The sequence below is a fragment of the Hypomesus transpacificus genome, chromosome 11 (assembly GCF_021917145.1).
Source record: "Hypomesus transpacificus isolate Combined female chromosome 11, fHypTra1, whole genome shotgun sequence".
In the NCBI taxonomy this organism is placed as follows: Eukaryota; Metazoa; Chordata; class Actinopteri; order Osmeriformes; family Osmeridae; genus Hypomesus; species Hypomesus transpacificus.
The window spans coordinates 17284829-17298040 of record NC_061070.1 but is presented as its reverse complement, the minus strand read 5'-3'; the positions used below and the strand labels follow the sequence as shown (position 1 = coordinate 17298040).

Genomic DNA, 13212 nt, shown 5'->3' with positions numbered 1-13212 from the left:
TGATTTGATTTTAATGCCCCCTCATTTCCAGCTTGGTCTCATCAAATCGCCCAGGCCCCTGAACAGAAGAGTAATATTTACCTCCACGGTTGAAATGCTTCATCTCTTACTCACACTGGAATGAAAGGGGGCCATATGCCTTCAAACTGCACTCAAACAGATAGTCGTCCGCTATTGACAGAAACGCAGAAATTAACCAAACAGATGCTGTACTTAGTGACCCGATGCAGATTTATTCAACGATGAGAAGAAGTTCTTATCCCCTAGACCAAGTCTGATGCCACGTGATCCTGCACACAAATGTAGACAACAGCGTTTAGCACTGAGGACTGATCCCAGGTCATTACTTTGTACTTGTTATATATATATATATATGGGGAGTGAGGTGGCTGAGCGGTTAGGGAATCGGGCTAGTAATCTGAAGGTTGCCAGTTCGATTCCCGGCCGTGCCAAATGACGTTGTGTCCTTGGGCAAGGCACTTCACCCTACTTGCCTCGGGGGAATGTACCTGTACTTACTGTAAGTCGCTCTGGATAAGAGGGTCTGCTAAATGACTCAATGTAAATGTATATGACACAGTACAAAACACACAACAATTATAGTGACTTATAACTTGTGACACCATAATTTAACTCATATAATATAACTTTACTTTTAATATAGGCTTTATACTGTTCTCTATGACAGTGTTAACACAAGAGATGTCTTTCAATTACACATGTACTTTAGCTACGGTAATATAGTACAAAATAATCAACCAAAAGGAATTAGAAAATAGCAATGGCAATAAGAGATTTGTATACCTACAATGTAATTTATTTGCTACAAAATAATGAGATGGTTTCTGTCAATGAAAGCTGAGGGACACTTAAATTAGAGAGTAGCAAAGAATTGACCACACTGTGTATTACAGCTATTTCACAACAATAAATAATTGGCACACAATTCTTCAGAAAATAACAACAGTTGCAACAGTTACAATTTTATATCAAGTACATCTAGTGTGTAGTCGAATAATTGATCTTTGCCAGCAAGATTCACAACAAACCTTCATTAGGGTTAATGATAAACATATTGCTGTTTGTTTCAAGAAAAAATAACTCATGTGTAAACAGCACAGGTGAGATGTGGGTGGGAGACACAAGGTGTGGATCCAGAAGCATCGACTAGCAATTAACTGTTCCCAAGCCTTCTCTCAGGCATGTGAGGCAGGGATCAATTGTCATTTGTAAGCATGATTACTTTTTGCACTCTCTCACCAAAATACAAAACAGAGACAAAATGACTGATTGGGACTATGTTTGCTAACCAGATGGACAACGGCAGACATAAACATACATGGTTCCGTCGAAGCATGCAGGAGAAAGGCCCAGTGATGCTGAAAGCATGAGTATTATTTATGAACTATATCTCATTATCAAGGAATTTTCCTGGTTAAATAAAGGTTAATAAAAATAAAAAAATTGAGCATTTGACTTCCTCCTGTACTGTACGTCACCTTGGATAAAATCTACTGAATGAATACGCTATTATTATAACTGAAAACATGGAAGATGAACTGTGGAACCATGTTATTCCAAAACAACTCGTCATTGTGTGCTGCCTGGTTCCTAGATGACAAGATGATGTATTAAGAAGCTGATGCAGCTGTCTGAAGTCTACTCAGCTCATGTTTGGTCTTGAACTGACACTAAATCCCTTGCATCTCTGTTGTCTCATAGCCTGTATAAATACATGTTTTTTTCAGCTGGCACACCAGCCTGGCCTTCATGATTTAGTCATTTGTTGTAACAGAATCGCAGTTTGTTCAAAAAACTTTCTTTTTTCCATGGTTGCCCTTGGAACTAGACAACAGCTTTTGTTTCCTGTCAGTCATTTAAAGACCAATATTGCTTTTGTACTTGATAAGATGAATTTCTAACGGCACACAATGTTTTTTGTTGAGGTCCTCACACAGTCAAGACCCTTCATTCACTGAGGGGTTCACTGATGTGACACTACATAGTGAATTTAATACAAATGCACGAGTTTTAAGTCTATGACCGTTGTACATTCTCTTTACAGTCAGAGCTTGAGTTTGTCACTGTTTTCCCATCCCGGATGACAAATGTCCTATTGCAGTTCATACTGGACATGTTATGTTGTTGAACTGAATGTCAATTAGGGTAATGTGATAGCATCCATCTTGTTAGCTGTTACAGTAATGGCTTGTGAGCTTTTCCCTGTCCACTCATGTGCACTCAATTGATTAGAAAATGTACAGCAAGATGGAGTGTCCTAGGGAGATATGTATGCATTTTGTCGCTCAAGTATTTACCAACCACAGGTGTATAAACAAACTATAGGTTGTCATTTGTTGGTGACTGTCACCTCTAAATATGACACACACACACTGTCCTGTTCATGTCATCTACAACAGCCATTCCCGACCTTTTCAACTTTGCTGCCCACTTGCATAGCTCAAATACTTTTGCGGCCACACAACACATCAATTAAATTAATTTGTGCTGATCATACACATTTAACAACACCACGGGAGCCAAACAGTTTGCTTTAACCCGGACTACAGGTTGGGTATCGCTGATCGCCAGTATTGCCCTGCCAGAACATGTTGCTAAGGTTACATTGTTTACCCATTGCTTTTAGATACTATTTCAAAATAAGTGGAGAAGCTTTGAGAGGAGGGTAGATGTACTACTGTTTATTTCAAGTGTTTTGTGGATAAGGTTTGAATGAGGACGGCCTCAAGGGTTTGTTTTACTTAGCAAAATAACATGCTATAATGTATGGTATTAGCTACTTCTCTTATGGGCAGGGGGACGTAGTGACAACATGTGAATACAACATTTCTTTTTACAGCTCAGTAGCTAATCACACAGTAGCCTACACGTGGAGCATCTAGCATCTAAGTTCCTGGCGTTAACAAAGGCCTCAAAAGGTGCTCTGAATGGTGAAAGGGATATGAATGTGAAATGTGGAAAGGACAGACCATGAAGGGTCTTTCTGAAGCATCACATCCTGAGGTTCTCAGCATCACAAAGCCAAACCACCTGTAATGAGAACCTTCATGAAATATTCACTATGGAAAGGGCCATTGTGCCCTATACTCCCTACTGTGGTCTGTTGCTGTGGAAACAACTTCCAGCCCAGACTTATTCATCCATATTAGCAGGGATGTTGACAAAGGTGTAGTTGGGGCAAAAAATCTCACCTGTTGACACATACGCGCACTCACATACTGTCAAAAGGTACTTAAGAAGTAACATGTAGTCCAAGTTAATGCCAACTAACAAGGTAGGAAAGCCGTCAATTGTGACTGTTTGGCCGACCGTACCTGCTCACTACCGTTAAGGTCGAGTCTGGGTACCGAGAAAGCTAACAGGAAAAACTGCACGGTTTAAGCTTCTGAAGTGTCAGCTTCCATACAGGTAAGAGTTAACATCTATCTAGCGATATCTCACATCTGATGATATTCGTCCTTTCTTGTCAGCATTCCAGACCAGGCCAGCCCTCCCTGGAAGACCACGTGTGACATTAAACAGAATCACAGCTCCCATCTGTCACGGCAATGCCGCTGCTCGCTCACAGCTAGGGGGCTAGCCTCCTACAGTTAGCCACATCCCTGAGCAGAATCGCTAATGTGCCTCTCTCAATGCAGCGACTACGCGTTTATACCGTTGGCTGGTCAGACGCACACATAAAATGTACATGCACTGCCTATAAATGAGGACTTGTAGAGAGCCAAGGAAAAATCGGTCTGAGCAACCGCTGTGAGTGAAAGTAGCCTATAGTTCAAACCAGTCTGTGTACGACTGTGTCAGTAAAACCAAAATCTGAATCTACCAAAACCTACAGACTCGGTAAATGCTAGTTTGTTTACCCTCTTCCTGACCGAGATTCTGAATATTCATACCAATGCAGTCAGCTGTAGCCTAATGGTGTCATTTCAATTCCTAAGCATAATCATCGGGGCAAAAATCTAATATGGATAACTCTCATACATATTCAAGCAAACATATGAATAGCAAAGGAAGTAAAGAAGGAGTTTGGAAATTTGAGTTTTTCGGAATAGTGTAGTTCCAATGCAGAGCTTTTGGTGCAACTAAAGGCCAACACAACTTTAACCACAACAAAGCCGATAGGCGCATATACCCCTGCCCGACATCAGGATATGGATCACCTGCGGACGTAAAACACACTTAATGGGGCAAAGAGTGCAGTGCTGAACATTGACTTCTTAAGGCTGAAGGAACTTGCTGGTATGTATGGCCGCCGAGGTATTGAAGCAACTTTGCATTTTAACAAGGTGCCTTAGGGAACACTCCTTGCATAATCGGCTAAGTGTCTTTGGCACTGAGAAAAGACACATTACTTTACATATCTACAAGGTGCCTTTTATATACTGCCGGTACACTAACATTGCACCTGCACCTGCCAGCGATTTATGTTGTGGATCTGGCCACAATGATGCTACCTCAGACGAATGTTTATTGCCTAATTGATGGATGTAATAACCCATGTAATTGACTTTAGAAAAACATAATAATTGTCAGACCAGAAACTAGCTTCACAACATACTGTATCCACATGCAAGGTGACTGTATTGCTTCCAGTTTTGTAATAATTAAATTGCCCATTTGCAGGGCGCAATCTATCATTGAGGCTCTCCTGCAGCAATACATCCATTCATAAATAAAGAAAATGTATAATTAAATACATATCATACAAAGGTACATGTTTGGTCACAATCAACGGCTAACATAAGTGTTAGTATTTGGAGTTATAGCACCAGAGAGCTTAAAATACCCATGGTTATTTGTTTTCAGCAGCACTCTGGTTTAAGACCATTAGCCTAGAATAATGAGTTCTGAGTTCGCTTTGAACCTCCCGACCTGGAATACACATCTTGGAGACACTTTTAAAAGTCACTTTTATTTGGGTAACACATTAATAATTGAGATACCACTTCAGACACTGTTACCTTCAAGGCAGGTTGCATAAAAAGCTTGGAAGCCTCTTAGGAATCTGTATGAAAGAATAAACCGTTATTCAGAATCCTGTAGAGACGTGGAAAGCTAATTGAAACTTCTACTTAAGGTGTGCTGTGAAGAACAACCAAGTAAAGATTAGCGTCTTAGCTAAGGTGTTCGCTCTGCAGGAAGAGCAGGTAGGTAGTATTCAGATGTTAATGGGAGGCTCAGAAAGAAACCAATTTATCTGACTTCGCCACAGTTGAAGCTAGCTGTCAAATATGCTTCCTACATTGTGAGTCTGTGCTTGTGCATCAAGAGAGGCAACATGGGGGCCCACGGCTGATGGCGATGACTTGGGTTCTCTATCTCAGACACCCGCCCTCCATCCCCCCCCCCCCCCCCCCCCCCCCCCCCCCCTCCACCATGCTCCGTCCTTGTTCAACACTCAAGGCTGTTCAAGCTTATCGGTCCCATCATGCACCAGAGGCCTCTTTCCACTTTGCCTCTGAGACAAGAACACTACCCACCAGGTAGTGGCATGCACACACACACACACACACAGATACACACAGACATAGACACACACACAGACACAGACAAACACACACACACAGACAGACACACACCCAGATACACACACTCCCAGAGCTCTTATCTATGCTTTAGGCTACGGGCTCCAACACTCTCAAAGGAAAGACAGGAGAGAGGAGCTGGGAAACAAGAATGCTCCTGAAAGTGGGAAAGGGGTATTAAGATGTGACAGCTTGCCAGGATTTGAGCAGTCGAACTGTCAGACAGGCTTCAAGAACAAAGTCTCTCCTATCCTAAAACTCCTATCTCCTCTCCTCCTCACTTGCAGCCTAAAGGTTAACACATTTCCTGGGCCACTCGAGTGTATCACTGTCACAGTGCAGCACCTCTGCTCACTCACATATTGATGGTAAAGCTGGTCACAGTTAAGATGTAACCTACAAAGAGATTTTCTGAAGCTGAGATTGACTACTGATACTCTTGATTGATACGCATCTGACTCATTTCTTAAGAAGAATATGGTATCCATCATGAAATATGCATTTGAATAATGCAAACATCTAACCGATTTACAGTAACCCACTCATTCCAGTAACTTCAAAATAGAACTCTATTAGAGTCTTAACATCTGATAAGTTAACAAACAGGGACATTCATCTAAAAAACAACAAACAAATAAACAAAACACAGCACTTACATAATTCAGAAATTAGACACAGGAACAAAATGAAGACCTGGAAAAGAATTGAAGAAATATACAGTTTCATGAATCTGGCCTTGCTGCTTCTGCGCTTGTTTAACATTTAGTCATTTAGCAGACTCTCTTATCCAGAGCGACTTACAGTAAGTACAGGGACATTCCCCTGTGGCAAGTAGGGTGAAGTGCCTTGCCCAAGGACACAATGACATTTGGCACAGCCGGGAATTGAACTGGCAACCTTCAGATTACTAGCCCGATTCCCTAACCGCTCAGCCACCTCACTACCCATATATATATATATATATATATATATGTGTGTATGGTGATCACCTCACAGTTCTGGGATAAGGGAGGGGCTCCTGTTTAGGCCCAGAGACTAACTTTAAATGTATACAGTTAATTACATCAAAGAGCATTGGAGGTGGTGTAAGAGGGTTGGAGTACAGTACAGTACAGTTCATAACAGTTGTGTTCTGTGAGCAGAGCTGACAGAACGGTTGGTATGAAGCAGGAAGAGAAGCCAGTGTTGGCATACTGCCAGCCCCAATGCCTAAGAAAGTCAGAAGATGTGGCCCATAGCTGTGCCTGGCATTTCACTTGGTGCTCCATGTTGGCTTTGAAGTGGGAGGTGGAAAGCTGTGCTGTGCTTTTAAAGTTTCCAAGTGCAAAAGTATATGGACTGTAGATAGTGTATGATAAACTTTCATGAATCTGGCAAACGGTTTCATGCCAAATGTCGACTTGTTTTCACATTTGGAGATGTGCTTTTTAGACAGTCTTTGCTTGAAGACTCTTACACATCATAATAGAAATCTTGGAAATAAAGTACTAGTTTCAGACCAAAATTCGTTAACATACAAATATATAAAATACATATTTTACTGTAAAAAAAGAGTCTGTGTGAGTGTGTGTGTGAGAGAGAGACAGACAAACAAGGAAGACTTGAGGGGTAAATGGGAAGTGGTCTGTTTCCAGTGTGGACGGAATCTAATTTCCAGTGTTTTCTTGTATTGACTGCAAGTAATGACTGCACAGCTTCATAGCCAGCTAAAGCTTTCCAATACACCTGAGAACTTCAATTCAATCTTTCACATCAAGACACAATAAATGTCTCAACTGTGCGCTCAGGGGACTTACCAAGCTCTTTCATAGAGCACAGGCTTTCGAAGGGGACCAGCTATTTGGCAGTGACTACGGTATGTAATAGCTTGTAAGGGAGAAAGAAATGGATGGTGGAGAAGCAAGCAATCATACGGATGCTAAAAAGACCCCTATAAAGTTGCACAAAGCAACAACAAAAAACAAAATTATCCAACTCTCACACATGCATAACGACAGGCATTATACACTGTGCAAGCTGGAGGTAATGGAAGAGGTTGTGTTGGAGAGCCTGATCAAAGCCTATATTTATAATATAATTTCTATATTTTGAAATCACTTACTTCTCCGTTAACTTGATTAATGGGCCTGGCCTAGTCGTCAGACAGAGCCAAGGGCCTTGAAAAATGATGCAATTACTGCTTTCTGAATAGGGGCTCTGAAAAGGCCTGTTTGAGAGAAGGATCTGGAGGAGATTCTACAGGGCATCTTGGACAGCACAATCCCTCCTCTTCATCCATCTCTCTGACCACAGCCAGCCTTCGGCTCAGCTTGGCCAAACCCCCCCCCTCACACACACACACAAACACATACACAACTAGACCACCCCGAGCAGACTGGCCTCAGTCAGAATATGAACCAACAAACGGACATGAACAAGCATCAACAGCAACAATGACATTCTGTTTTTCTTTAGTCCAGGACTCCATGATGAATATTGTATGAGCTGTACTATACCGAACTCTACTATTTGATACTGCATTTCAATTTAGCTTGATGATCATTAAACCCTACAAAGTCAAATGCTTGAAGTCACAGTCTGTGGGGTTGTCACTTGTCAGTAATGCACTGCAACTGCTGTAATATGAAGTACTTGATCTCAACTGTTGGCTATATAGACAAAGGCCATTGTGATGAAGCATATCAAGAATTATAAAAACCCTTCATGAATTCTGTCTGCAATCATTGGGTAAAACTAATTGCTAATCAATAATGAGTCCAAGGGAAATACAGATGAATTTAGGTTCAGAGGAGTAATTAACTCAATGAGTATTTGAATGTGGGAGTTAATGAGTGAGTGAAAAATTCTTTACTTCAGCAGCTGTGCAGTGCTGGGATGAGTGAACACATAGACCTTTTCACACCAACAACTTCCCCTTGTTTTACTGCTGTTGGTGTGGAAGGGGCGTGGGATTTGGACGTCACCCAGATGTTACTCACCTTTATGACAACAGATGATCTCGTCAAACCCCTACAATTTGTAGACACTAGATTAGATACGATTCTTATAGTCTTCTGCTCTGAACTGAGGCTATCACTGAACACAGCATAGATACACGTCATGATATACCATCTGTGTGCGTGTGTGTGTGTGTTTGTGCGTGTGTGTGCATACAACTAAGTAGTATTAGTACATTGTAGGCTAGAAGTGAAATCAAAGAATTACAATAATCTCAAAATTGATACCTGTACACGTGTTCAGCCGTACAGGGATAATGTAGCAGATACGCATACAGATTACCGAAAATAATGCTTTACATAACGTGTCCACATAAAAGATCAGTTTACCTAACCGTAGGGAGTTAATAAGGAATTTCAAAGTGATTGTATTGACTGTAGCTTTACATTTTTAAACTAAGGCAGACCAAAGTGGTTTACATTTTTTCTCCCCAGAACTTGCGGAGTGTGTGATGCGATGTGGATTGGGAACAAGTACCTGTTTTCCAAATGGTTGGCTTTACAATTATCCAACAAATTCCTATTTGGTGTTCCTCCCTTGAGAACAGTGCAATAATTCACCTGCTAAAACAATTCAGAACTTCTTGGCAAAACTTAAAAGTTTAGAACATCCAACACAAATAATAATCCTAGAGTTGCATCAGATATTCTGTTAAATCACATCACAGATTGGGTGATCAAGTTTCCATTGCAGCTGCCGCCTACTTCTGACTAAATAAAAAAGCTTCACTATTCAGAACATGAGCGTTACTCAACCTGTGACAAAACAACAATGCACGTGTGTGGTTGCATCAGGCATTATCAACCCATCGAAAGTGTGCTATTCACACACAGTCTCGATGCACACAACCGACAGCATCTCGATGACACGACAAGAAAGATTTCTGCAGTTTCTGTTCACATCAACAGGCAGAAGAGTGTTATTGTCCTACGGTAAAGACCGTATAAATCACGGAGGTGAAACGCAGAACAACGTGGGTCATGACGCTTCACACGTGACACTTATGGACAAGTTTAGAGGTCAGAAGATAAAGGAGATGGACTTGATTACAAGCCTTTTATGGTTTAACCATTTAGTCTCCCGCTCCACGGTGGCTAAAAGAAATAAAACGTGCCCAAGAGGTTTACGGTTTCAATAACACTAAGGATGTCTGAAAATCACAAACATCCATCAAAGTTTATCACCGTCCGTCAGGTCATGAATACCTTTTGGGGAATGCAATAGAAAAACACAAATGAAATTCACGGGACGTGAGTTAAAAGCATTTCCTCTCTGTGTTGAGCAGTGCTGTAAATGATAAAATAAATTTGACATTTTGTCCCAGAAACACATTTATAGATTTTGTGGTAGTAAAGTTTATGAGTCCGTGGCTCAGGTATGTTTGGTACATTGTGTGTGGCCACATCACATTCAGTATCAGGGTACACTCAATTAAAGACAGAAAGTCTTCCACATGATGGAAACGACTGGTTACTGTAATATTGTCTATCGTTTATCATCTTCATCATCACAATAATCAACTACATCATCCTCATCATCATCCGACCGGTGAATAGTTACTCTATCCTCTGAAGGTAGTCCAGACTACCACCCTTGAAAATATAGAAGAAAATAGAAATTAAGAATACACTACTTTCTCAGTTTTAATTCTGCGAGATTACTTATGGAAAGGTAAATTATTTATGAAAAGCCCTTAAACTTCCTTAGATGATTCATAATATCACGAGTAATAACAAACCATCAAGAAAAGAGCTTGCCAACGTTTCCATTTTAATAACAGAAATTTTATATTAAGCTATTTTTCATGATTATTCCTTCCTGTTGTGAATTATTCACCTCCAGAGGTGTTCCAATCCTATATATTTTGAGAGCAGGATGCCCTGACAAAAGTGTTTGCCCATTCTCTATTTTCTCTGCATAAAGAAACTTTGCATGACTTCCACCCATTCTATTAAAATGCGAATTATGCGCTGAAACATCCTTGCAGAAATCAGTTGTTGATGTGCTTAAGACCCCTTCATGTGAACAAACAATTTACGTGAAAGAATCAAATTTAAACAGCAACAACACAATTATGCCCCTGACAAGTAACTGAATTGCCATTTCCAGCCAACTGTATTACTGGGAGATAGATTAAGGGCGAGGACGTGCTTTCGCATTTTGGTCAAGCAGCTTTGGTATGTTGCGTTTACAGTATACCTGACATATGGACATTGCAGCTTTCTCCCCTCCGAAATCTGTCTTAGTTAAATCTGCCTTTGTATTGCTGAGACTTTGTATTAAAAACAACTCAATATACTTCAGCATGTATGTGACAATTGTGTGTGCGTCTGTCTCTCTAACGTCAGACATGTTTTTTTTTATTACAGAATGTGGGTGGAATACAATAGAAAGTTTAGTGGCACAGAATGTGACCGTTTATCATAATGTCCTTATAGAGACCAGCGAGAAATACAGATATGGAATACACAGGGAAAGAGAAATAGATGAAGAACTTTTATGTGTAAAAGAGAGAATGAGAGAGAGAGCAAAAGATGGAGCCAAACAGAAAGAGAGAAAGAAAAGCAAAAACTGGAAAAAGCAAAGACACAAGAAGATAAACGATAGGAGGGTAGGAACTCCCCTCTATTTCGCTCACCACACTCTAAGAGTGTGGTGAGCGAAATAGAGGGGAGTTCTGCACGAAGGAGAGAGCAGAGGGCAAAAGAAGAAGAGATACAGGACAATGATAGATCACTGTCTGACAGCTTCAATTTGTCATGATGTTATAGTGAGGAAAATGGAATTGAAGAGTTACATAGGTGGGTCAAAGAGAGAGGACAGGGGCAGGGGAGGCTTCTGTTGAGCCAGAGGGGAGTGATAGCAGTGGACAGTAACCGAGATAAAGTCCCTGGAGGATTCAAACCTGTAGCACCTGACGTGGACTCAGTGGTGAAAAGACATTCCTGTGATTATAAATTCATGTTTGGGCTTTTAAAGCCCCAGAAACACACCTGGCACCTTTTGGTTTGAATGTTGCTCCCATGACTGGAAGGTCAGAGGAAGCCAGCTGATCACTGCTGGTCTTAAGGAACATTTCGATCCTACCCAGCTGTTGACTCCCGTTAAATACAAATTCTAGGATTATTCTTTACAGGAACTTGATAGGGTCAATATCTTGTCATCATCTATTACAAAACGTTTTAAATGTTAATGTTTACCTAGTTAAATGACCAAATGTAGATAACATAAACACAAGACAATTTCAATTGTGAGGGGAAATCTAAATCACTATTTATTTGTGGTGCCCTTTATTATTTACTATGATGTTGTCATTATTGTGACAAAATGGCAGCATTGCTAGAATCCTCCTGCCCTCCACTAACACATTTCTTACTGCAGGATACACAAGCCAACAGCAAAGTTGTACATCAGGGCCCTGAAATGTGAAGCGTCTCCAAATGACAGCACTTATGCAATCAAGACCAGAGACCCTCATTATCATTCTGCACCTGTCTAATTGAACTAGAGCCCTTTTCTCATTCCATGCTTGCTGAAAGCACAATTGGACCTGCCCAATTATACCTGGCCCCTCTTATTAGTTGTGAGGGGGGAAGGGGGGAGAGTTGACAATGATGGATCAGGGGGAACCCGGGATTGGACTGAGCGGAAGACAGTTGTGCCAACTGGTGGTGCCTCTTTTCCCTGCTGTAAGGCGGGTGTGTTCTTTGTTCTACAGCCCCTGACTTGAATGTGACCTTGTTTCCGGTTCAAATGACCTGACCAGGTCCAGGTGCAGTTGACATAAAGCTGAGCTGGACGAGGACTATTGGAAGAGAGGTCGTGGAGAATAAACCGATTGAAAAAAAGAAAAAGGGGGGGAACCGAAAAAAAGAAATAGAAAGAAAAAAGTGACGCCGTAAACAAGAGACCTTTTCCTTTGCTCTATTTGTCATCAGGAGTTCAATAACGTTGACGTAAAGTTATATGTCAAGGACACAAATATTCCAGAGTGAGCGTTACTGACAGAATCCTACGCTTTCTTGTTCAAGAAGAGGACATGCGTGCGCAGCGGCCCACGGTTGTCGTGGCAATGACTCTCCTCGCCTGACAAGTCATCACTGCTGTCCGTCCAAAGCGCCACATAATAGCACGTCAGAGCGATCACTTTTAAATCACACAATCCACAGATCCACTTCAGTCAGGCAGACGGAGGAGTCCTTGGCATCAAAACACCATTCCCGGCAAGGACACACTTGTTTATGATACCTCGCACACCGAACATCAGGATGCCTGTGTTTTTAATCAGCGGCTTATATTGCTTCTCCTTCTTTGACAAGTGAATCTGTTTCCAATCGCAGCAGTCGTCCTGCCTCTGTCAAATGAGTTTGGCGTATACTTTGTGAAAGCCTTGAGAGGGCCAGAGTCACCCAGCCGAAGTGTCTCAGACACTGCCCACAGCATGTCTTCTCAGTCCAGCCCCGGTCCAGCGGCAACGCTGTACCGATGACGGCTGTGTCAAATCAGATACTATGAGAAGCGTCACACTGGCTCACTCCACAGCTGATGTCCATCTCGCCTGAGCGTCATTCAGGTTCAATGTTTCTTTTCCGAGCGACGGAGAGAAAGTGACACACTCTTGTGAACGTTACGGTAACGAATGAGACGAATCTTACCTCGGCGATGACAC

The 13212-nt window shown here is 41.5% G+C and overlaps 1 protein-coding gene across 1 annotated transcript in view; it reads right to left on the bottom strand.

The window, feature by feature from the left end:
- The window catches only part of LOC124474190 (glutamate receptor ionotropic, delta-1-like), a 146547-nt gene that overhangs the window by 23994 nt on the left and 109341 nt on the right, over window positions 1-13212 (bottom strand). The window contains exons 5-7 of the mRNA XM_047030128.1: window positions 13156-13160; window positions 12615-12646; window positions 7460-7476 (exon numbers count right to left, since the gene is read on the bottom strand). Of these exons, the coding sequence (XP_046886084.1) occupies window positions 7460-7476; window positions 12615-12646; window positions 13156-13160 (54 nt within the window). The remainder of the gene's footprint in view (window positions 1-7459; window positions 7477-12614; window positions 12647-13155; window positions 13161-13212) is intronic.